General features: G+C 40.8%; 1 protein-coding gene across 2 annotated transcripts in view; it reads left to right on the forward strand.

The window, feature by feature from the left end:
* The window catches only part of KCNK3 (potassium two pore domain channel subfamily K member 3), a 75,640-nt gene extending 49,948 nt beyond the window's left edge, over positions 1 to 25,692 (forward strand). Inside the window, exons 2-3 of one of the 2 annotated variants that reach the window (XM_007427094.4) lie at positions 24,255 to 24,836; positions 24,870 to 25,692. In XM_007427094.4, the coding sequence (XP_007427156.1) occupies positions 24,255 to 24,836; positions 24,870 to 25,162 (875 nt within the window). In that variant the 3' untranslated portion in view covers positions 25,163 to 25,692. Of the gene's footprint in view, positions 1 to 24,254 lie in introns of both variants that reach the window. The other variant, XM_025165972.2, reaches the window with a different exon arrangement.
* The last annotated feature ends 276 nt before the right edge of the window (positions 25,693 to 25,968 follow it).

The following is a 25,968-nucleotide window of genomic DNA, read 5'->3' on the forward strand; positions in this document are numbered from 1 at the left end:
TTAAAGTCACCCGACCAGGCAGATTCCAGCTATAGAGGATTCAGCAGAGACAGACAAAACCATGCTGGTTTTCTGCTTGGGCAAACATTGGTGGATGTTAATAGCTGCATCGGGGTAAGCTTCTGGCCATGAAAGTCAATATGTCTAAATGGCTGGTGTTGCCTTCTGTGAAAATGGAAGCAGCCAAGTTAAGAGTGGCCAATGGGAATCTGAAAGACAGCTGCCTGGTTCCTTTGTATTTGGGGAATGTTGATATGTGGCAACAACTTTTTGTCTTGCAAATAGAAATGGTCAACTATCACAAGACATGCCATGAAAGTGCATGTTTTGTAGCAAAGATTATTGGGCCAACAACCATTCTGAGAAATCCAGGAGCTGAGTCACTTCTTGAGCACCTGACTCAGAGAAAGGGGCTTAAGAAATTGGAGGAACCCAATATGACTGGAGAAGATTTTCACCAGCGTTGCATCACTAAGACCTCTTGGACAGTCTTTTAAAGTGGTTTCAGTCTTTCGGTGAGTCCATGTCCAGAAGGTGGTGCTGGGGGGCAACTCTTTAACAGAATGGCATTCTGAAGTTCTTTTAGCTTGGCCCTTCTGATATTTAATATCTACATGAAACTGCTAGAAAAGAGTCCCTTCCTCCTGAGATGGGTGGTGTCCAAATTCGAAATATAAATATAAATGAATAGAGATCATCTGGAGGTTTGAAAAGAGGTGACAGCAGATCATGGGGCCTGCAGATCATCCCCCTTCTAACTTTTGGCCAGTGTTTTTCAAACTTGGCAACTTTAAGGTGTGTGGACTTCAACTCCCAGAATTCCCCAGCCCAGCATGAAGTCTACACATCTTAAAGTTGCCAGGTTTGAAAAACACGGCCTTAGGCAATCACCTAGATTGCCAAGCCCTGTTTCATGATCAGCCTAGGAACCTATCTGCTTATTAAGATCTGTACAAAAAACCCTCTGTGGGTGCTCTCATTTCTAAGTTCCAGTTATGGGGTACATTAAATTAGGGGGTATGTTTGGTTTTGGTTAAGTCTTAAATCACAGCTATAACTTGTTTTTTTCTCTCTCTAAGTTTAGGGTGACTTTATTTATGTTTACATTTTATAAGATGATATTATAAAATGTTTTTGTGAGATTTTTTTTAAATGATACAGTATACAAAAATATTAAAGCACTTATCTTTGTATGCAGAAGTTAATGATTTAATAATAATCCCTTTAATGATTCCAGGATCTAATTTGGATATTGCATGGATGTGATATAATCCAGGAGAGCCCATCCTGATGCTTGGGGCCACATATAGGCATCCAAAGCCTCCCAGTCCTTTCAAAAATTAGTTGGTTTATTTCTTCCCTTTCCATATTCTGTTTATTGGGTTTGCATCCTACCTGTAGTGCAGGAACATAAGGCAGCACTTCCTCCATTTTTTCCCCACAACAACAACCCTGTGAAGTAGGCTGGGCAGAGAGAGAGTGACTGACTCAAAGTCACCCAGTGAACTTCTGTTGACTAAGGGTGGACTAGAATCTGGGCCTCCCCAATGCCAGCCTAATGCCTTAACCGCTACACCACGCTATAACTGAAAGGGAACATTATTAAATGCATTTATTGTTTTATACTATCTTCTAACTTATATCACATTTAGTACTTTCCTGGCCATATCCCACTTCTGTGTCCTGGTTGTCCCTTGTTTGCAATGCTACTGGCAAATCACAAAGAGGCCAAATTTGGCTCTTTGGCCCCAGAATTGTTCCTCACCCCTCTGCTGGGTCTGTGAACTCCAGCTGAGCCTTCAGCAATGGAAGGAACTTACCCCACTGGCTCTTGCTAATAATTTTATATATTTTTATTTTTATTTATTTATTTATTTTACAGCCAAAAGGCCTGAAAAGACAATTTTATATATAAAAAAGTCTTAAACAGGAGAAAGGACTTGTTTAAACAATATGCAAACAGCTAATGGAAGTCACTGCTGCAATAAATCACTAGCTTAGGGGAAAAAAGGAACTAAATGCTCCATTGGTGTATCAGCAAATGTTAATCCTGAGAGATTTCAAAATGGACTCCTTTGCCTGAGCCAATCTGTCAATGTGAAATGGGCAAGTCCCTGTGTGAGGAGGAGGTGCGATCAAATGGACAATTGCCTTCTGATTGAAGTCACCTGGAGATGGATCATCTGAACCCAACAAGCAGACGCTAACTTCATCTCCTGGGAGACTTCAGTCAGAGGCACAGCGCCATAAAGGTTCACAATAATCCTCCACCTTTGGATGACGCCACACCTGATCACTGGCATCCCTTCCTGTGTCTTCTCCTTTTTAAGGATAGCCGTAATAAGACAGGGTCACTGCCCAAATGTCTGGGTTTCACTTCTTAGCATGGGAAGCAGAATCTGTGCTCTTAATGGAGGAGAGTCCCAGGTCATCTTCTGCCCTTTTTCTACTTCCAGTTGTAGCTGTGTGCTGTCTTGAGCCCAAATGATCTTGGCATCCTTGTATCAGTGGTTTTGAAGGGACAGAAAAACATAAGGGAGTGGTATATGTTTATTTAGTTATCTTTAATTTGTTTGAAGAGAGAAAGGAGTCTTGTGGTGGGAACCTGGACAGAGGTGGGACAGTGCAACCAGTATTTGGCTGACAGCTGAGCAGTGACTGGCTGGCAGAACTTTGTGCTTGGTTATTGGACAAAAATGGCTAACTCTGATGGATTGGTGGTTCTCCACATGTAAATATGCCATGCTGTCTTATCAGCTTTATTTCTAGAAAGATCTCAAATGGTCAGAACAACCTGGAACAATATGAAGCAGACTTCAATCAGAATCAGAAGGGTTTAGGGACAGGAAGGCTGGTCATTTGGAAGGTCTCCTAGAATGTATTACATAAAAAGTTCTGATATGCTGTAGTAGTGGGATTGTGGTACTACTTCCAACAAACAGTTATGGAGGAGAATGATTTTTATTGCCCATTTGCTATCTCCTAACCTTAATTTTTTCAAAATAGCTTTTAACAATAAAATAACATACTATTATTGGAATAATTAATAATAATCAATCAAGTTTATTACAGCCCTAAGGCCAGATTCAGTCAAAATACCTAATAATAGCAGTATGTCAGTACTGCTATATGACAGAAAAATAGTAAATATAATAGGATCTAAAATAATTAAGAATAAAAATACTAAAATAAATCAAAATAAAATACTGTTATAAGAAATTTCAAATCTAGGTATTGTACAAATGGTAGCACAAAACTGGACAATTTGGAATATTTTTGAGTCCTTGTCCAAAAGAAGTAACATTAAATAGAAATCACATTTCCTATCTGGAAATTTCTTCAATATTTTCTCTATTCATTGGATATATAAGGGTCTGTCTAGAGTCCTTATAGAGTTTCGACTGAGCCATCACTGCATGAACACAACTGAAGGTGCATAGTGTCCAAATTAATAATAAAGTGCAGGTAGTCCCCAGTTTAAGAAAGAGTTCTGTTCCCAAGGTCTGTCCTTAAGCTGAATTTGTATGTAGCTGGAACAGTATTATTGTATAATACCGTATAAGTAGTATTGTGTAATTAACTCAAACCATTGGGTATTTAACTCAAATCATTGTGTATTTAACTCGAATTTTGCTACAATAGGCTCTGTTCTTAACAATGGGTTGTCCTTAAACTGGGCATTCTTAACCCAGGGACTAAAATAAATAATAAAACCAGTAGTTTAAACACTATTCTTCCTCCCACCAACCACTCCCACTTTCTGAGCAACAAAATACATTTAAGGGAAATTTTGAATGAACTTCCATGGAGGCTATGGAATCTACTTCCATAGCCATTGTTTTCCCCACCCCCCACTCCTTATGTTCAAGTTCTGGATAGATTATTTCCAAAAATCATGGAAAGGTGCTAGACTACCAAAATATAATAGCAATGGAAACCTGCAGATAACCAGTGAAGAACCATAAAGGCTATAAATTATGGCAAAACAAAGTGATACTGCACAACTATACCATTTGAATCATCTCCTGTTGCCCATTTGGTTGCCAACTAATACAACTGAGTACACTGAATGTCCAAACCAAATTATTATTTACAAATAATAATACAAATAATTATTTTTGTAAATAAAATAGCTAGAAATGCCTATAAAGTAAACTCCCTGAGTGTAAGTGATGGATGGATGGATGGATGGATGGATGGATGGAAGGAAGGAAGGAAGGAAGGAAGGAAGGAAGGAAGGAAGGAAGGAAGGAAGGACCTCAATCTGATCCAGTAAAGCTGTCCTCCCCCCCCCCCCCCATTCTTGGGTTTAGAACTTGAAAGAGTGGATGATGAGATGAGATATATAAACCTGGAAGATACTAGGAAGGGAGAGGTTGTGAAAAACCAATCCCTCTTATGGCCAAAGGAACTGCAGCACACTCCAACATATTACAGGCAAACCAACAGAAAGGAAACCTTCATTTCTAGAATTGACAGTACCCAAGACAATCCAAGAAGTCCTGAGTGATCTTCTATGGCTAAAGTGCCTGGTTTCGATGAGCGTGAGGCACTTTAGAGAGGAGGTAGTTTCTGTTCCAACTAAAACTTATTTATTTATAAAACTTGGGGGAAAGAGGCGAACAAAGGGGAAGATGGAGGCTGTGTTTTTCTTGGCCAGCTAAGAAACTTTGTCACATTCTTAATCACTTCCAAGCAGTCATCTCTGGTCTCCTCCTTCCACAGCCCCTTTGTTCAAAGCATAACAGCCGTTGTCAGTTGGAGGCAGATCAGGTTCCTAGACGGCTGGACACAGCTGCTTTTTGTTTTTTATTTTACTCCCTAAATTCTTGATGAAGTTGGAGCCCCTACACCACCACAAGCCACAGTCTTCCATGGTTGTTGGCTAGCCAACGTCCTCCCCCCCCCCCCCAAGAAAAACCCTTTAAAATGACTTACTAGCACTGAATTGTTAAAAACAAGCACTGATGCTGGATTGTATAGAGGACAGAAAACAAGATACGGGTGTGTATCTGCTTATACCTTATGTTGATGCTCCTCATTTTTAATGTCATGGTTAGGTAGGCTATTTTCTGTTTCAACACTAAAAATAATGAATTGATTTGGACAGATTATTTCCAAAAATCATGGAAAGGTGCTAGACTACCAAAATATAATAGCAATGGAAGCCTGCAGATGACCAGTGAAGAACCATAAAGGCTATAAATTATGGCAAAACAAAGTGATACCGCATAACTGTGTCATTTGAATCATCTCCTGTTGCCCAGTTGGTTGCCAACTAATACAGTTGGGTACACTGAATGTGCAAACCAAATTATCATTTACAAATAATAATAAAAATAATTATTTTCTGTAAATAAAATAGCTAGAAACGCCTATAAAGTAAATACAAGGCTTGTAAAAGCATGTGATATAAATAGAATATAGAAATAAATAGTCACATAGAAATGTAGCTGGATTATCGTGTTCCATAATCTAAAGGAACAAGGCATACAGAATAGATTAGCATCTTTTTATTGCTGGTATAAAAATCGTAACAGTTGTTATGTAATGTTGTAGCCATAGCTAGTAGTATATTTCACACTGGATTTGGACAAAGTATGTTGCTGGGTTGAATTTTGTTGGCTTCTACACTTACTTGTCCAGAGAAGAAATGGACATAGGGGATAACCAGAAAGGTCCATTCAGATGCCAAACAGGAACAAATTGGAGTGGAGGTAGGGTAGAAAGACTGTAATGTTGAGGCATGGAAAGCCGAATGCAAATCCTTGCCCAGCTATGGCTACAAAGTTTTTCTAGGTGTCATTGAGCACATCTGTATCTTTAAGGTGATTTATCTCACAGGTTATTGAGAGGATAACTTCTCCTATGAGCTGCTTAAAGGAAAACTAGGAGCTAACCCACAAACAGACAGCAGGGTTTCTAAATGTATTCAATTGGTTATGGGGTTATTGATTTTCCCAAATTTGGGGAAAATTTTCTTCTTCCCAAACTTTGCCAAAAATGTCCTTAAAAGCTACCTTGGGACATTCCTTGTAGCCCTACTATCCCTATCTTTGAAAGATAACTGTCAGTTCCCACATCGACTGGCCAGAAAAAAGATTTGCACCAAGATGGCCTTTCATGTTGTTCTAAAATGGCAGGGTTGGAGTATATACCTTGTTCTACCATCTATGTAGGTAGCAGAGAAAGTCTCATTGGAAACTATGCAGCTGTTGTGACACAGCTCCTGCAGGCAATGTTCCCAAACCTGGAACATTGGGATGGACGGGTCATGGGTACTCCAAAAGTGCAATAATTTGGTGGATCTGAAATGAGTGTGAAGAAGGCCTGAAAACTTTGCCCTCCAACTCTCTTCCATTCCAACAATCTGTTTATAAAAAGCTCTTAGGTGTTAGGGAACAAGTTGAAACTACTGCTACTGTATTGGCCTCCGTGCTGTGTAGCAGAGTCCCTGCATGAGTTGCTTGAGACTATTGCTGGGCTCATAGTTGAATCCCCTAGGCTATGGCCTCAGGGGACTTCAGTCTGCTTTCTCTTGGTGGTGGGTCTGAAACAGCTCAGAAGTTCAGGGCTACCATGACACCCATGGACCTATCCCAGATTACTGAGGGTCTGACTCACATGAGTAGACACAATACTCATCTTTAGACTATGATCAAGTGGAAAGATTATTTCCCATCATTTGGAAAAGATATTTCTATTGATACAGCTGAAAATCTCAGTCATGTAATGTTGCTAAACTGATATTTAGTTTGTAATCAATTACTACAGTATTCCAAATTCTTTCTCACAAGTAAGAAAGTGCAGTCAAAGCGAGGAAGCCCAGAGGGAGTCTGAACTGTGCTATTTTGCCTGTGCAAGGCTGACCAGGTTTGAAAATATGTGTGACACCCTCCTCATATATTTTTAGCTCATGACCCCCAGAGGGGTCCTAATGGATGGTCTGAGTATCCCTGCTACAACCTATCAAGTTCTTTCTGGGTTTTACTCCTGTCATCTGAGATATTAGCTATTCCATCAATTTTGTATCATCTGAAGATTTGATAAACATTTCCTCGGTCTCCTCAAAACATCAATAACCATGTTGACTCCAGGGTCCAGGACTGTAGCTTGTTTTCACACAGTGCTTCCCTTCAGTTTGAAGAAGGACATTCAGAAGCACCTCTTGAGTGCAATTTTCAAGCCAGCTTTTTGTATGTATCCACTTAAATAGTTACCTCCTTCAGAACATATTAAGGTTTCTGGTCATTTTCTTCTCTTCCTTGTCTCTTCTCCCTGTGAAATTTCCCCACCAAACTTCTGTTAGCTTGGTCCTTGCTTACTTACTCAGTTCACTTCAGTGGGTATGTTGTGTTTGCTTTGTAGTGAAATATGGTAAAATCAAAGATGAACATTTATTTATTTATTTGTACTTATTTATTAGATTTAGCTGCCACCTGACTCCAAAGCAACCCTGGGCAGCTACTCCTCCCCATTTGCTATTCATTATATCTTCTTTCTATAAATTAATGATTCCCAACCTGCGGTCAGAACATTAGGACTATTGCAATAGACTACAGGGTCATCTGTATTATAGATGCCAAAATAAAAATAACTTTAAAAAACAGCTGAAATCTTGCAACATCACAAAATCCCATGATCTTAGTTTTGCAAGTGGTGCCAATCCCATGAGATTTCAGCTATTTTAATTATTTTTAAATAACAATTTTTAATATGAGTATCAGGAAAGCCATTTTGGAGGCTAGAGGCATATGCACGATATTGCATGCAGGTGTTACCTTGTTTAACCCTTGCTAACATGGTCATCTGTAAAAACTTTCAGTAAGAATGTTGTTGCCTGTATATAGGAAAAGATTGGGAACCAGTGCTGGAAATGAAAGACAATTATTCTGTAGCTTAATCTTTATACTGGGAGATCCAGATCCAGATGGCTCCCATTCTGCTGTTGTTTAGAAGAACCATGAAGACCTGGCTCTTCACCCAGGCCTTTGGTGAAAGAGTAAGACCCCTTGTTTTATCAATTAATTATCTTTTATCCTTTACTGAGTTGATTGTAATTTGATGGTTGTGAGCCACCCAGAGTTGTTGAGAGTTGGGTGGCATACAAGTTTAATAAATAATGCAGGTAGTCCTCGTTTAGCAACAGCCTCGTTTACCAACCATTTGAAGTTATGACAGTGATGAAAAAGTAACTTTACGACCAAGCCTCACATTTATGACCTTTGCAGGTCTATAAAGCAAAGGAAAGCTGAAGTAAGATCATAAGCACAGCCACAATTTCACTTAGCGACTACTTCACTTAATGACCGAGTTGCCAGTCCCAGTTGTGGTTGCTAAACAAGGACTACCTGTGATGATGATGATGATGATGATGATGATGATGATGATATTTTTAATGAGACAAATGCCCCATTACTGGGGCCAAACTTGTGTTAGATACTTTCTCAACCCTTACACTCTATAGTGGTCTACTAGTTAGAGGGCTGTCTGAAATTGTTCACAGTATGGAATTCATTGTCTGAATTCCACACTGTGGAATTCCCTTCCTCTAGTACTGACCAAACATCTGGCACTGACCAGGAACCTTTTGCAATATCTGTTTTTTTTTTAATTGTTTGGTTTTTGCTATCAAGCCTACAGTATTGGCCAAATACCACTTCATTTACAGTAATGTAGAGTCAGTGAACTTTGTTGTGTGCAGAAACAAACATTTCATTTCAAATTCTGATCCATCCTTCCTCAGCCCCTCCATAAATGCTGGAAATGCCATCCTGGAAATTCCAGGAATTACAATCTCAAAACATCAGGAGGAAGCCAAATTGGAGAAGACAGTTGTACTCTAGCTTTGACTTAGGATCACAGTTGCTATACTGAAGGCACTTTTTTGTACTGATTAACAACAGAAGTAGACCTGTTAGACATAATGATCATATAGGAATCATTTGCATTAATTTAGGCTAGGATGTTATCTAGCAGATGAACATGTAAATAAAGAGGGAAAACAGATGAGGATATTATCATTATACATCCTAACCTCTTACATCTAAGACAGTTTTGTCATCTGATATGTTGCAGGGTTCTCCAGATAGATTTGGATAAATTGCTTTCTTCCCACTCCCCACCCTCCTGTTAAAATGGTTTTTCAAAAAGTGGCCTTGGTGCTGTCCCTGTCCACACCACCATAACCAGGTTATTTGAAAACTGAACTGGTTAAGGGCTATAGGAGGTGGGAATGTGGTGGAGATTAGACAGAACAGCAGATTTGAATGGGAGCTTTCACAATGGATACTGAGGCCACAATCTTCCTGTGTCAGCAAAAACAAACCTTGCTTCCCAATCAACAGTTTTGTGCATAAATGCAACTCATTTACTTTCAAGTAAAACTCCCAAACTGAGTTGGGTTTGCCTCTGAGGAGGTGTGATCAGTGTAGGGACAGGGGGAGAAATAGCTTTTGTTGCCTTCTGTTTTTGTTTTTAAGTGAATTTTGTGATGTTGCCCAAAGCAACAGTATTTTGCTGGGAGAAGCAAGGACTGCCAGCAAGAGTAGGACTGAGGAGAACCTGCGTGGGCCTGCTAACAATACAAAGGGGTGCGGGAGGCACTAGCAGGGGAGGACAATCTTGTTGAGGCTAGAAGCAATACGTTGCACGTTGTAATTAGAATTTGCCTGCTGACAGTGCAGTGATGCTGCATGGATCACCTGAAAGATTCTCAGCCCGTTTTCTCAAACCTTGCTTGTGCTTTCTGAGAGCTGTTTTATGAGGGTGGTGGAAAACTCACCCAAAGAAATGCCAACAGCTGGAAGTGATCGATGATAGTTTATTTTCTAAAGCCAGCAGGTTATAGGGAGTCACTGCTCTCCTACACCCCCCAAGACAAGAGTGAGAGCCCCAAGGTTACAAGGTCTTATACTAATGATTGATCCAAGATAGTTTAAGCATGCCTACACACTAGCAGAAGGCCCCATACAATGGCTGTACAACTGATAAGGACCCCAGATGAGAGGAAGGTATCACTCCAAGTGAGAAGACTCTACAGACCCATTCTTTGAAAGGCACCATAGCAGCTTTGATGCATAGGAAGTGCCAAGGCTCTAATTGTTATTCTAAGAAGCTGACCCTGCATTTTACTGCAGAAAGAGGGAGAGAGATAAAGAAACAGCATTACATATCCTTGAATCTGCAGCCTCTGCTAAAGGCATAAATTCTATTGGTATTTAAATCATTGACAGCATATTGGCACAGTTAGAAAATTCCTTACTTAAAGGAACTACCAAAGAAGTACAGCTCAAGACACGTAAGCAGTACTGTGGCTGTATCCAAATTAGTATAGAGAAGTACAGTCAATTAAAGGGAACATTCTTATTTCAGTTCTCCGCAAGAAAACTCCTTTGTTTGGTCCAAATTATACAGCCACCACCATTTTTCAGGGGTTTCCTCCCAAATATTGGCAGTGGAATGCTAGTGTGTCTCAGGGCCACAAGAAAAGATTGGGGGCATATGAACCGCTTGCTCCCTTTCTAAATAAAGCCTTCTGCAGAACATCAGGAGCCTGGACGAATCTTGCTTCCCTCTCAATATTATTTGTATTTCATTTGGAAACAGAATATGGACAGAAGGGGGCTCAGTAACTGTCAGGGGTGCCTAGTGGCCGAGTCATACGTCTCCTGGGATACAGATGGAGGCATGTGGACATGTGATCAGGAAAAGGTTGGTTGGCTGTCCTTACGCCAGGGCAAAGAAGCTGGTTGGATTTACCCACCGTCTTACAGAGAGCCATTATATATATTTCTGCCCTCTCAAGCAGTAGCCTATGATTACATGAAGGTGACAAACGGGATACCAACAGCCAAGAAAATGTCTGCTTTGTATGCTAGCATAAATAGGATAACATTTTAGATGCATTTACAGCGCAAGGCCTGTAAAGCCGATAAAATCTTTATTTTATTTTAAATACATATTGTCACATTTTGTTCTTAAATTTGCAAGGAAGGGAAGTACTGAGGTATTTAAATGTATTCCTATACATTTGGAAGGTATTTTTACCTAGTATGACAGCGATCATCATTAAGAACGATCTGTTTTTATTAAGTTTAATTCTTTCCTGCAACGGTTGCCTGCAGTTGTAAACATGAAGATTTATATAAAAAAATGAATTGATGATAGAGTAAGGGCTATACAGGACAGATTCTGCTTTAAATCTGGGTTCCTTGCTCAATTTTTCAGTACATCTGCTTCTGGATAATGTTAATCCAGAATTGCTGGCTTGTCCAGTTTTCTGAGAATGAACACTTGGTTTTCTTCTGGTGTACAAATATGACTTGTTGGGGAACAGTCCAAAAGCAGGGTTTAGAAGTTAGTAACATGTTGCTTGTTCACAGTAAACCAGGATAAACCACGCATTTGTTGTGAACATACCACTTTCTCTTATTTAGCCTCTTCAGCAGGGACGGGGTATCTATGGTCCCTGGATAATGCTGAATGAAAATTCCCAGCCTCCTCACCATTATCCATGCTAGATGATACAGTATAATGAAAGTGACATATTTGGAAGGCCCACGTTTTGTGCTATGTAAGTAAAGAACAGCACTGAGAAATCATGTTTTGGTGGGGAGGGAGAAAAGGAAATGCCTTTCTCCTTCTAACACATCGAGTATGTTCTCACAACACACTTAACCTGGGCAGTTAAAGCCCTTCCCTAAACCTGGTGAGGATTAACCTTGGGGAGTTCATTTGTGCTTCAGCATGCTGTAGGACCCAGACTGATTGGTTACTTTAGGGTCATATAATGGATAACCCCAGAAAATAAGCTAATTTAGAATCAGATAGGCTATGTTTTGTGAATAGAATAAGGTAGCTATATTCTACCTTTAATCTCAGGCCCCTCCTCACTAGAAAGGATAACTTCTATCCTTTACACAGGGCATTATCCCTTCTTCTGAAAATGACAAGTTGTTTAAAAGGGTATATTAACCATTTTTCCCTTTCCCTTCTCTTTCCTTCCTTCCGTCCTCACTTTTTTTCTTTCTTTTTTTCAGTTCACCAGTGTGGATACTACTCATGGTATCAAGAAGGAGACAGCTTTACTATACTAACACTTTAGTGTCTGTGATGTATTGATGGCTGATGCATACAACATACTAAACTAAAAGATCTTATTTGTGATTCAGTATGTTGTGGGAACCCAGCCATGGTCTTACTATGTTGTGTGAACCAGACTATCACATTAAGCCACAACACGAGTTGTTTGAGTTTAGCACGTGGTGTGAACTGAGCCAATGTGTCAATCATGCAGATTTGTAAAGACTTTTAATTCCAAATGCGGGGGAGGGGGTGGGGAGGGGGCGGGCGGTCCTTGCATTGGCTTTTGCATATGGCATCAGCACTTCATAAACTCTCCAAGACCCCCCTTTATTACTGTTTTTCATTTTCCGGGCTGCAAATCCAGGGTTCTGGAGTCGAAGCCCTTTGCTCAACGTTCTTTAGATGCTGAATTGGAAGTAACAAGATTTGGATTTCACTCTGGGGAATATTTAGGGATAACGCTTTCCCTGGATTGGAACTTTTGCAGTGAGGTGGAGGGAAAAGGCTGATGCTGAGTCAGACTGAGCAGATGAGCAAAGCTACTTATGATCCAGCCTGTTTTTCTTTTTATAGCCTTCTCCCTTTCTCTGCGTGCACATCCTTTGCCAAATGAGAGGAGCATCTCAGATCATTGCACTTCAGCAAGCTTGATGGCACTCCCTGAAGACAGGGGTCTCATGAGGACAGGCTGTCAGGGGTCTCTTTGGTCCAGGAAGAAAATCTCATCTATGAGGGAGATGTACTCCTGTGTGCTTCCCCAAGGAGATTGCATTTGCAGAAGTTATTCTCTTCCTGATTCCCCCCCCCCCCCCATGCCATTCCTGTACAGTTCAAGACAGGGCAGGAAAAGAGTCACTTAGAGCAGAGTTGAGCTCCGTACAGCAGGGTATGACCCATGCATGTCATTTGTTGAAGAAAAAGCAATGCCTGCCTGGAAGCCAAGTCACTGGCACTCTGTGCGTACCCAAACAAGTTCATGTACGCCTATGTCATATTTCAACACGAACCATAGAAACGAGTCACAATATTGCCAAATAGTGATTTTAATACAGAACTAACCCTGGCAATCTAAATTTCAGACCTAGGACCGCTATATCTAAACTTAAGCAAATTCTGTGCCCAACATTTTGGTGACAGACCACAAGGATTAACAGAAGTCATATACCTTTGCATGACATGTGCTAGTTTGCGTAATTTCCACCAATTTACTATTTTTGCTTGTCTAATCATGGGATTGGTGCAGGACCCCAAAATCTGTATTTGGTCCTGAAGTCTGACCAACCTCTCAGGAGAATTCTTGTCCAGACACCGGTTTAGGGCCAACACTGCTGGCTGCCACAGTCCAGGGATATATGAGCTCAAGCAGCACAGTTGTTTTTGGAAGAAAAAGTCCTTCTCACCAGTAACTTAAGATGTCAACAGGCCAGGCATAGAACAAGAGCAGGAATCCAATAATCAACGACAAATCCAAGTGGAGAGACAGGAGACGTGGTGGGGTGAAATCCTGGGTTCAAACTCAGCACAGCAAGCTAAATGTGAAAAGTTGTTCTCAGCATCTGCTCCCAGAGAAGAAGGCTGATAAATCAGCCACATGGAGCCTTCACCCGATGCTCAGCTGAGGCAGTTTACTCCTCAGCAATGGCTCGTCTGTTGGCTTGTTTCTTGGCACGTTGCTCAGATCTACAGAGTTCTGCTCTCTATTGTTGAATCTTTATCATATGTCTCTGCTTAGGATTGGGGGGCGGAACCTCAGAGTCTGCAAAGCTGTCAGTGGGGCTTGTCAGATCTGCCTCTGCCAGAGTAGAGTCATTGGCTCCAATGCTGCTGGATCCACCATGGCCAGGACTGTTGTCACTAGAGGCCCCTGGCTCTACTTCCTCCCCATCCTCCTTACCCGATGAGATGTCCAGCAAGGCCACAGCATCACCTTTCTGTAAAATGTTTTGTTTGTTTGTTTCTTTTTTTACGTTAAGGTCAGGGGTGTCTGTGGGTGTGGGAATCAAAAAAAGCAACCAGTCAGAGCCCTGCTCCTTTTACTGTGGTTTGCACACACAAAAAGGGCGAGAGCTTTGATTGCGCAGTCATGGCTGTCATCTTGAGTTTTTTGACCCTCCTGCAAATGCCTCTGGTTAAAGTCAAGAAATTTGTTTTGTGGGTTTCCTGCCTCTCCTCCTCCCCCCCCCTCTTTCTTTTATAAAGAAATTTGAGATTCTTGAGGGGAAAAATGGTTAGCATGCAATATCCCAATTCTATCCTCAGCTCTTCCAGAGTATCCAATCCATAGTTACCTTGTCTGTGAGGACATTTCTCCTGAAAAGTAGACATGAGGTTCATATTTCCCTGTGTCAGGATAATTGTTGTCAATCACATGCATATTATTATTAGCCTTCATTAGGGATCACAATCTCTGGATAAAAATAGAGCTATTGTTTAGGATAATATCAAATGCAGATTATTATTGTCCATCCCAAGCACCATCTTGCACAGCAGCTTTCTCTTTTCCCTTTCCCCTCCCTTTTTGGGGCTGTATAAAAATATAAGGCCTACTCCCCATTTGAGGATCAATTTAAATACACAGCTATACATTTCCCAAATTGAAACCCAAAATTACAGTCTTCCCTTTCTCTTGATCTTCCCAGAAATCAGGAAGTAATTCAGAATCCCTCTAGCCCAGCCAATGCCCTTCTGCCTCAGGGGGTAGTTTTCTCACTCTCTTAAACTTCCCCGCAAAAAAGTGTGTGTGTGGGGATGGTGGTAATGCACTGAAGTAGTTTTGGGATTGGCAAAAGGAAGCCTATGATTTACATCCATGTGCATGGATGAATAGAAGACATTTTAGACATTTTAATATATAACAGAACTCAGTACACAAGACCTGGTAAGGACATCAGGGTGGAATAGATTTAAAAATGATGAAAATCCAATAGAAGGTAATATATGTAGCTCAGGGTTGAACTGTGGAGTTCTGGGTGCTCTCTGATCTTCGTTGTTTGTAGACATTTCATTACCCAGTATCATCAGTGTGAGTGTGAGTGGGGTTTGGTGCCTGTTTATATACAGTAGCTTGCTCTTCCAGTTTTGGTGGGGGTGTAGTTTCCTCCTTGGTGGTTCCTTGATTAGAATATTATTTTCTGCCTGATTGTCTGTTGCTGATCCCTGCTTATCTGGATGTGGGCTGCTGGAAGGGATGTGTTGGAGTCTTTTTGTTTTCTTCCTAGGTTTTTTAAATTGTCTCTTTTGAATGGTGGGTAAATGTGGTGGATAAATGATGACCATGGCCGTGTTCTGAAAATATCAATGTTTGGAGACAATGTACCTGAAGTTAAGACATTGGAAGGAGTCAAATACAGGTTTAGAGGCTGCTGCATCTTAACTGTGAATCTCCTTGGCTTTTCTTGGAGGCAGAAGTCTGACTTGGATAAGTGATCTGATCTAGCAGGGCAACTCCATAACACTGCATAGCACCGGGCAGAGATGCTTGCAAAAAAGGCAACTGCCAATGAGGGAAAGGCAGGAGAAGTCTCTAACATGGATATTAAAGGTGGGAAGGGGTTATTTCCATACCATTATAATTAGCCCTCTGGTCTCTAAGTCCACTCTGGAGATAGAGGTATCCAACAAACTCACTGCAAAGCCCATCACAAAGACAGAGTTAATCCTGTGGAAATATAAGGAATAAGCCCTTTTAACATAATTGAACACATGGTACTGCCACACCAGATGGAGATTCGTGCAAACCCAGCTGCAAGCATGAATCCTGCTATTGTGGACCCTTTTGTCTGTTTGCATTGCTAAAGCCAGCAAGTCTTAGTCTGGTTGGAGCTGGGATGGAGGGGTTGCCTGGAAGCCCTGAGCAAACAGCTCTGAATATATGAAATAATGGGGGGAATGAACCATCACTCAAAAGTAGCATTTGCCCAAAATGGAAATCTCCTTAATTTCTTACTTCAAGGCAGAACGCCATGTCTCGCAGTGAACGCATTGTTCCTAAACCAGCGTAAGTTGAGCAGGTAGTTTTGATGGGGGGGGGGATCTGTAAGGGAGAACTGTTAATCCTCTCTGTACCAGCAGATTATTCTCTGTAAATAGTGGTACGGGTAGGGCTTAACAGACTTACTGAGGGAGGAGACACTTTAAATTCTCATGACAATGAGAATTTGACAGTGACAATGGCCTGTTCGTTTTGCTAGGTTGGATTCTGCATATCCATCCCAAAGTCCAGCCACAACGGCGCCAGTGCTTGTAATTGTCCCCCTATGTTGTAAATTCAGTGTTTGTGTTGCAGACTTTTCTTCCTCCCTCCTTCTGATTGTAAATGGTAGGAAACTCTATGGGTGATTAAAAACAGTATTTGCTCCTATTCTTTCGTTTCTCTTGCCCTTCCCACTTGGAGAAATCTGTTTGCAAAGGTAGGGACCTTTCTGTTTTCTGATCATAGTACTGCATAAAGTGCTATGTATGCCAATGCTGTAATATTGTTATCCTCATCAGCACATGGCTCCATTGAACTCATTCAGTTTTTTACACCTTCAGACAAAGGTTGTACTCACACAATGAGCTTAAACATGTCAGTTACAGACCTAGCAGCTGTATTTGCACATGCTGGGTTAAAATGCTTATTTGATTAATTTATTTTTTCCATGTATTATGTAAACCTTGAAAACGGGCTCATGCAATAGCCAGGTTAAATGTACTGTGTGAACACAGACAAAACGAATTCAGGCAATAGGGCTGAGAAAGATCTAGTGCTAAGCTGAAGATCACTTCCCATCTTTGTGGGGTTCATAGGAGCAGACATCTTTCTTGCAGTGACTTTGGGAACACAGTTGCTTCCCAGTACATTTTATAGGACTGAAGAAGGCAACATGCTGTTTATTGCTGCTTCACTGCCCTTTAGATGAGGGTTTTTCAACTTTGGCAACTTTAAGACATGTGGACTTCAACTCCCAGAATTGTGGAAGTTGAAGTCCACACATCTTAAAGCTGCCAAGGTTGAGAAACCCTGCTTTAAATGGTAGCAACTTTTCTTCTTCAAGAGAAAGGGATTTTTCCTCTGTTGTCCCATTTTAATAGGAAGCATCCTGAATCCAGTGAGAAGAACTAAACTTTGGAGTCATGCAGTAGGCTTGATATCTCCAAAGGCCCCAGTAAATAATTTGGCCTAGCTCTAATAAGATCCTTTGATAGCAGGGACCTTAGAGAGATGCTATCAGGCAAAGTAAATAAAAACAGACCATGTGAGCCAGTGGTTGGACCCAATATATGGAAGCTTCATGTGTTTATTGATAATACTGTGTAAAATCAGTATAATTCATCCTTTGATTTACTTAGTTCAGTACAGTGGTGCAATTGTAAAAGGATTGTGTTTGTATATAGCACAATCATTCAATAGTATAATTTCCAGTCACTGGAAGGAATAGTTCTGCATTGGTCAGACCACCGCAAGCGTAATCTGGCCAGTTCTGGGCATTACATTTTAAGAAAGATTTGGAAAAACTGGAACAGATTCAGAGAAGAGCAACAAGGATGATCAGGGGACTGGTAATTAAATCTTCCAAGGAGAAATTGAGGGAACTGGATTCATTTAGTTTTGAGAAAAGATGGCAGAGGAAATATGATAATGCTTTTCAAATACCAGAAGAAGGTTAACACCTGTTTTTCTCTGTCGTCCCACAATGCAAAATATAAAGCACTAGTCTTAGATTACCACAAAGCAGATTCCAGCAGACCATTAGGAAAAAATATCTGAATGGTTTGCCAAAAGAGATGCTAATCTTCTCTTGGACACTTGTGGATGTGTTCAAGGAGAGGCTGGACAATCATCTCTAAGGATGGTTTTATTTGGATTCTTGCAAGGAATTGGACTTGATGGCATGATTAACTTTTCCACTCTCTCTTTTGATGACCTACTCTTCTATCAAGCAGAATGTCACTGGTCCAGTATCCTCATTCACTGCGGAATCAATAATGCCATGTGCAACTTCTCCCATAAAACACATAATTCTTGTAGCAAATTAACTGAGAATTAACCACATGAATTAAGTGAGAATTAAGCACATGTGTAAAGGTGATAGCAGAAATGGAAACTGCACTCCAGATGGATGAGAATTGTTTTGCATGCTCACTCCCTTTTACATGGTTGAGATGGATCAGAATATTGTCCAACTTGGCCCTGGACCAACAAAATTGTGATGGGTGGGTGAGAGAAAATCCATGTTAGTTGATACTTAGAATTCACCCAAAATGCTTTCTGATCTCTGAGTTTTGTGTGATTGACTGGTTTAAGTAGCTTTAGATGTTGGTTGCTGCTTAACAGTTTCCAGTGGGATAACGGTTGCAATTAAAAACACCAAAGAGGTCTTGGTGTCTTAAAAACTAACCAAGTAGTTTTGATGTACTACTTTATAAATATGTTAATAGTTCATCTAATTCAGTTTGGCATTAAAAATTGCAATCCCCCTGACGTTTACATTGTATGGCTTTCCTAGCACCGCTATAAGTGAAATGTCCTTGGGACATATTTGGAGCAAAGATTAAATAATAGCATCAGTGTTGAGAGAAACTAAAACAGTGATTTAAAGCTCCTGATTTGTGGAGTAAAGACAAAGACAAATGAACAAAAAAGTATGGCTTTTGTTCATGTAAAATTGGAGGAATTTCAAGACAAGTTAATCTTGATCAGTTCCACAAATTCCAAAGGAGGATTTTTGTACCACTGAAAGAGATATACAAGTGCAAACCAAATTCCAATTGCCCTTCCCATTACAGTAATGGTAAGAATAACTGTAACATAAGGAAGATTAAATAAAAGAGGATGAGTTGCTATGATGGGAAAAAATATGAGCAACCTTCTACAATCTGTTATAATTTGCAAGGACTAGTTTCAGTTTTTGTCTGAGATAATCATCTTGTTACACTTTTGTTCTGCAGATGCTCCCACCATACACATACATGCACATGTACACATTTGCACACGCCCACATCATTCCCTTTATGCATTCCCTCTTCCCTCCTGTCTGAGGTCATATTATCCTCTTAGAGTTTAATCCATGTGTAATTATGCTCTGTAATTGCAGAGCGGTTTTAAAGCTGATTTTACTTCCCAGTTTTCATTTTCATGGATCCTGAGTCCCATCTATAAGCATATTTCTAATCATCCACCAGGAAGCTACAAGAAGGTCAAGAAACAATCTCCTAGTGGGAAGCTGGTATGCTAGGAATCTTTTCTGAAGACCAGAAAGTGGCAGAACAGAAGAGGCCAGATTCAGTCCTTGGAAGAACCTCTAGTTGAATGGACCAAGCAGAGATCCTGGGTTAAGTGGACACATAATGTCATTTGGTATAAGAAATCTTCCCTGATTCCAAAGAATGTAGCTTTATCCAGGGTTTGAACATAAATAACCTGCAGGGTTCACTGAAGAAAGTAAGTTTTGCTAATAAACTTACAAAGTAGTGTAAAGATTTCAATTATCTTGTTTCTTCTCTCATCTTGAAATATGTGGGGTTTTAAGATACCCTTAGATTAAATTAGAAAATTGGATTAGAAAAAAATTGATTGAGCTTTTTTGATTTTACCTTGGGCTATAATCAAGACATTTCCAGATTGTGTCAATATTTGTTTGTTTGTTTCTTTATTTAAATTAATTTGTATGGCCACCCATCTCACAAATGCAACTGTGGGTGGCTAACAACATGTAAAACAATAAAAAATATTAAGAAAGAGTAAAAACATATAGTGGTCACTGAGGATGAACCCCAACACAACAATCAACAAAAATCTCTCAACAGGCCATCTAACCTCCCAACCCCCAAACCCTGGACACTTCCAGGTCTTCAATGCTTTATAAAAGGCTTGTAGGGTCCAGGACAATCTAATCCCGGGGATACAGTATGGTGTTCCAGAGGGCAGGTGCTGCAACAGAAAAGGCATATTTGTGGATGTGAATAAGTAGAGTTAGAGAAAAAAGGGATTGAACACTCTGACCTCCATCTGAATTCCATATATTTGTCCAAAGCTTTGGACAGCCAGCACTAAGCCCACACATTTATATCTACTGATTAGGTGATCAGTGGCCATCTATGGCTAAAAAAAAAATCTCCAGTTCAGTTATTTTCATATTAAGTTCCTTTGTTAGGAAAACTTGCATTTTGTATGCTTTATACATTATTTTTTGAAGCTGCATATTTTGACTTATTTTAGTACCGTTGCATGATGAAGAATAAAGCACCATGTGGAAGGGTCACTCCCATTGGCATCCTATTTGTCCTGCACATTAGCCAATCTTTTAAAAATAAGAAAATTGAACAATCTCTTTCTTTCACAGGTAATGCAGAGGGGACCTATAGGTAGATGTATGCACTGTATGTCAGAGGACAGAACAAAGACAAAACGTAGGAAACAACTTCCTGTAATGGAGTCCTTTCCACCATAAAATCACCCTATTGTTCCTGGTTTCCTGTTCTCTGCACTAGAGAAAGAAGGAATCAGAAAATATGAGTCAACATGCTTCATTTTTCAAAATATATCCACTAAGTATTTAAATAAATAGCTGCTGTGATCCTCCACTTCAAAGACTTTGTTCCACTAAACAAGGAAACAAATATAATTCAAATCTAATTATACTTTTATATTTGATGAAACTGCCGTAAGTAACTTAGGTTCTGACTTCTGAAGGCAGAGTAGTCATGACTATTTTGATTTGCTCTATCGCTCAACGTTTTATTAATATCCCTGGTTTTGTTCATTTGTTGAAATATTACTGCCCCAAAGCCACTTAGCGGGCTATTGCTGGCAGGCACTGACATTTTACAGCACAAAAAATTGCAAAAGTTTAGTACAGAGACAGGTCTACATTTTTCAAACTTCATGCTTCCAAAGTGAGCGATATCATGTCTCCCCTTTTCTTTTAGGAAAGTGAGATTTGGTCTGAGTAGATTTTCATCAGAATCAAGGCATAGGATTCCATGGCATCCTTGTGTGGGACTGTAAATGGCTATGCTGCCCAGGGGATTCTGGGAGTTAGAGGCCCAACACTTCTGGAGGCCACCAGGTTGGACTGCTTGTGAGTATAAAGTATCCAGAATACTGTAGTGGATGCTATTCATACTTGAAAGAATAGGATTCATTTTTCCTATACTCTTAATCAGCAACTGGCTCTGGAGACAATCAGACCTGGCCAAAGAAAGGAGAAGCTCGGCTTGGGGCTGTGTTTTTCCACTCTTCATTGCCCCCTTTCTTGTCACTTGACTCCACTGGAGTTTATGCTTTCTTGAATCTTCTTCCTCTAGAACAGCTTAAGCCCAGGTGAACCAAACTGGGAGGAAGGAAAGGCCTCATATATAGTAATCCTCTATATCAGTGTTTTTCAAACTTGGCAACTTTAAGACGTGTGGACGTCAACTCCCAGAATTCCCCAGCCCAGCATGCTGGGCTGGGGAATTCTGGGAGTTGACGTCCACACGTCTTAAAGTTGCCAAGTTTGAAAAACACTGCTCTATATTATCCACGGGCAGCCATGGGGTTGGGGGAAAGGAAAAAACCCTCAAGATGGTGGTCATGCCTGCATGACTGAAACCTCACCACTTTTTTACATGTATTTTATGTGGGCATGGCCACCATCATGAGTTTCTTGACACCCCACCCCTCTGTCTCTCTTTGCCAAGTCATTTCCAGAGTTTGTAGCACTGGATGAAAAGCTGACCAGGATGCAAAACAGAAAGCAGTACCTCAGTTTTTTAGAGCAGTGAAGGAAAGGGGTGTCTGTTAAAGCTTAATGTCTGTTAAATCCAAATTAGACAATTGCCATAATTGATGCCATTTGCGCTAATTGATGTCTTTTGCGTCATTATGTAATGGATATCATACATTATTTGCATCATTATGTAATTGTGCAAACAATTTAAATTGATGCAAATGACATACATTATGCTAATTGTCCAGACTGCCTCAGAAAGAATAGACTATCTGTTATTTAGAGATGAAGTCCAAACTAGTTTTTTTCCCCATTGCATCTGAAATCTCCATAAAAATCAAAATTTTACTGTAATTATACTGGTAGACAAAAATGCATGGCCAGGTTCCTTAGCAATTCCCATTGCACGGGGGAGCTACAATCTATTTTTCTGCCAGATTTCCACTAGAATGGCTCAGAAAAGACACATTTCATAAAACTAGTTCTGCTCTTCAATCCTCAAGGAAAACTGCATTCTGTTCTACCAGATGCTACTTTGCATGAAGGCTATCACAACATTGCAGATATAGTGGATTTCTGGCAGGATAGGCAGTTATTCCTAAGCATCCTTATAGGTATAGAAGTTAAAAGACACATCTGAGAATGGGTGGAGCGTCTCAGTCCTAACTGGGCCAGTCATGGGGAAGTTGTAGGAAAGAAGCCTGGAAGAATCTGGTTGATGATGGGAGAATGAAAGAAGAATGAGCCTTGAGGTACACAAAAGAATGAATTTATTTAGTCCAAAGTAATTTAATAAATACGGGACTGAATGAATACCTCTTTTCTTAGTTTTGAATCACTACCATCCATCCATCCCCTCTTTGATCATGATTAACCTCAGAAATAGCCTCAGATTCACTGTTCTTTCCAATTTATTGTCAGAGTAGTTTTATTGGTCCGTCCAGTAAGTTGCTAGCTGTTTGCCAATTCTACCATGAATGAAATTGATGTCTTGGGCTACCACAATCATAATCCCCAGCCAATCAGATTAAGACCTGTTGGCCTAATGTATACATATTAATTGAATGTAGGTTGCTTAATGCAGATACAATAAATGATTTCCCCCCTATTATTATGTTATGATCCTGTTCGTTTCTTTAAGTCTGAAAGGATTTAGTTTTTACATTTGGAAAGAGAGGAGATAATTTCTTCCTATAATCTTGTACAAATAAACATTTTTTTCCAGAAAAAGCAGATAGCTATTGACCCAGAAAAGTTTGGATTAATGTTGAATTGGTCAAATTAAGGGGAGCAAATTCAAAATTTTGGAAATGCTTTCATCCTGTGAGAGATTATATTTGGGTTGGATCAAAAATGTCTGAATTCACATCCCACTCATCTATTGTAACCCCAGGTTTTGTCTTGAGGAAGATGGTGGTGGCAGTGGTGGTGGTGATGATGATATAAATTTATATGCCACCCGACTCCCAGCAGCTCTGGGTGGTTTCTTGCAGCTGTTGTTGTTTATTATTCTTGGAAATAACAGTGAGCTACTTCTCAACATTGGATGACATTCACACAGTTAAAGATCATGTGAGTGCTATTCTTTGCTTCTAGACAGTTCTTTTGCTGATCAGCTAGGTGTAAAGAATTGTAACTGTATTTATTCTTATTTTCAAGTTGATTCAGAAACCTCCATCCTCAAAATGCTGAAACTGTGTTGTCACATTTTGGTAATCATGTTTCAAGGGGTCTCTGAGGGATGCAAAGAAGGGCACTGAAGGTATTGCAGGCAACCCTGGACTGTAGGTTGTCCACTCTGGCTTTTGAGTGTGCTCAAGAGGCTGCAGAGCTCTTGAGACTTAATATAAATTGTACAGGGGAGCACAGATGTTCTCCCTCTCCAGTTTTACATTCTCCTTACTTGGCCATCTCAATTATCCCTTCAACCCATATTCTGATTAACTCTCAATTCCCCATATAGTTATCTCAACTGAGCTCCCATAATCACTGTTCTTTCCTTTACCACCCCTTTGCCGTCACTGCCCTTCCCTTTACTGTGTGTGTGTGTGTCTGTGTGTGTCTGTGTGTGTATGCCCTCCTTGCTTGAATGGAGGAAGCTCCAGCCTGCAGACTTTGATGGTGTGGCTCTGTGTGCCCAGGTTGTGAGGATAGAGGGTTATGGGTGCAATGTGGTGATGGATTATTGTAGCTTCTCCCGGCTCTTGAACTAAAAGCAGGAGCACATGGACCAGAAGAGGAGGACTTTGGCACAGATTGCTACACCACTGAGTTTGCAGGCCAGAGCAGCACTCCATCCAGCTGTGATTCCTCCCTTTTTTCAATCAACATTTTGAATGAGGAAGTGGCACGCCCATCACCTATCAAGCCAGAATGAAGAGGGAAACTCTTTCTCTTTTCTCCCATGAAAATGGTGTTCATAATCTGTGAAGTGCTACTGACCAGGTTGCCTATGCTTTGTTTCTTGTTCCACAGGCTATGGACATGCAGCCCCTAGCACTGATGGTGGGAAAGTCTTTTGTATGTTCTATGCGCTGCTGGGGATCCCACTCACCCTGGTCATGTTTCAGAGTCTGGGCGAGAGGATCAACACCTTTGTGAGGTACCTCCTCCACCGCATCAAGAAGTGCCTTGGCATGAGACGGCCAGAAGTATCAATGGCCAACATGGTCACTATTGGATTCTTCTCCTGCATCAGCACCCTTTGCATTGGGGCTGCAGCATTCTCCTACTATGAGAATTGGACCTTCTTCCAGGCCTACTACTACTGCTTTATCACCCTCACCACCATTGGTTTTGGGGATTACGTGGCCCTTCAGAAAGAACATGCCCTCCAGACCAAGCCCCAATATGTGGCCTTCAGCTTTATTTACATCTTAACTGGGCTGACAGTCATTGGGGCCTTTCTCAACTTGGTAGTGCTACGGTTCATGACCATGAACGCTGAGGATGAAAAGCGGGATGCAGAACACCGGGCACTGCTCACCCGCAATGGGCAGGCCAGCAGTGTACATACTACGGACACTACTGCTTCCTCAACTGCTGCTGCATTAGGGGGCATAGGGGGAGGTGGAAGCAGCAGCAGTAGAGGAGGACTCCGGAATGTTTATGCTGAGGTTCTCCACTTCCAATCTATGTGCTCCTGCCTCTGGTACAAGAGCCGGGAGAAGCTGCAGTACTCTATCCCCATGATAATCCCCAGAGACCTTTCCACCTCAGATACCTGCATGGAACAGAGCCACTCTTCCCCTGGGCATTACCCAGAGACTCCATCCAATAGATGCTTCTGCAACACTCAGCGTTCAGCCATCAGCTCTGTTTCCACAGGACTTCATAGCCTCTCAGCCTTCCAAGGACTTATGAAGCGCCGAAGTTCTGTGTAAAGACTAGGAGCTCTTTTACAAATGCTCCTTCACCACTGAAAAAAAAGAAGCAGGCACGAAAACCCAGGTGGAGATAAATGACAACAACACAACTTAGAATTTATAAAAATAATGTAATTATAAAAAGGAAGAAAGAGCACGCACCTTAGGTGTGCTCAATAAACTGATGGATCAAACAGTGGGTTGGCTATGTGGGGCAATCTCCTGGGGAAACTGAACCACCAGAGTCTCTAGACCAGGAGCTAGTAGTGGATTCTATCAAATTCTCCTGATGATCAGGAAGGGAGAAATTCAAGTTGCCCCTCCAGAAGGCTGGCAGCACTAAGTTGTCTCTTCTCCCCAAGAAGGAGGCTCAGCACTCCTGTTGCTGGTGGAAATTTTAAACTTTTGTTTTGCAGCAACTCCACAAAATGTGAAACTTGAAAATAAGGCTTTGCACCCTTGTAAAAATGTTGTGTAGAACAGGGTGAGATGGCTCTCAGCTTGAGCATACACATCTTAATTTATGCCAAGGACTGATGGAAGGACCTTATGTTTTTTTCCCCAGGCTAGTCCAATAAAGTGGGGTGGAAGGGGAAGAAGTGGGTTAAGTACAGCTCTTCCCCTTCCATTCATATTATTCCATCCATTGCAAAGGGAAAGGAGGAAACTCCTTCCTTGCTTGCCATTGGTGGGCCATCCACTGGGGAAAACCCTTATGTAGAGGAAGTTAGAAACCTTACAGAGGATGAAGAACCTGTTCCTGATTAGTTAATGTTCACAAATGACATCAGTTACAAATGGCACATGTATGTACAAACAGTGGC

The sequence above is a fragment of the Python bivittatus genome, unplaced genomic scaffold (genome assembly GCF_059951505.1).
Source record: "Python bivittatus isolate LINGU-HERP-01145 unplaced genomic scaffold, Pbiv_v1 ctg000690_np1212, whole genome shotgun sequence".
Lineage (NCBI taxonomy): Eukaryota > Metazoa > Chordata > Lepidosauria > Squamata > Pythonidae > Python > Python bivittatus.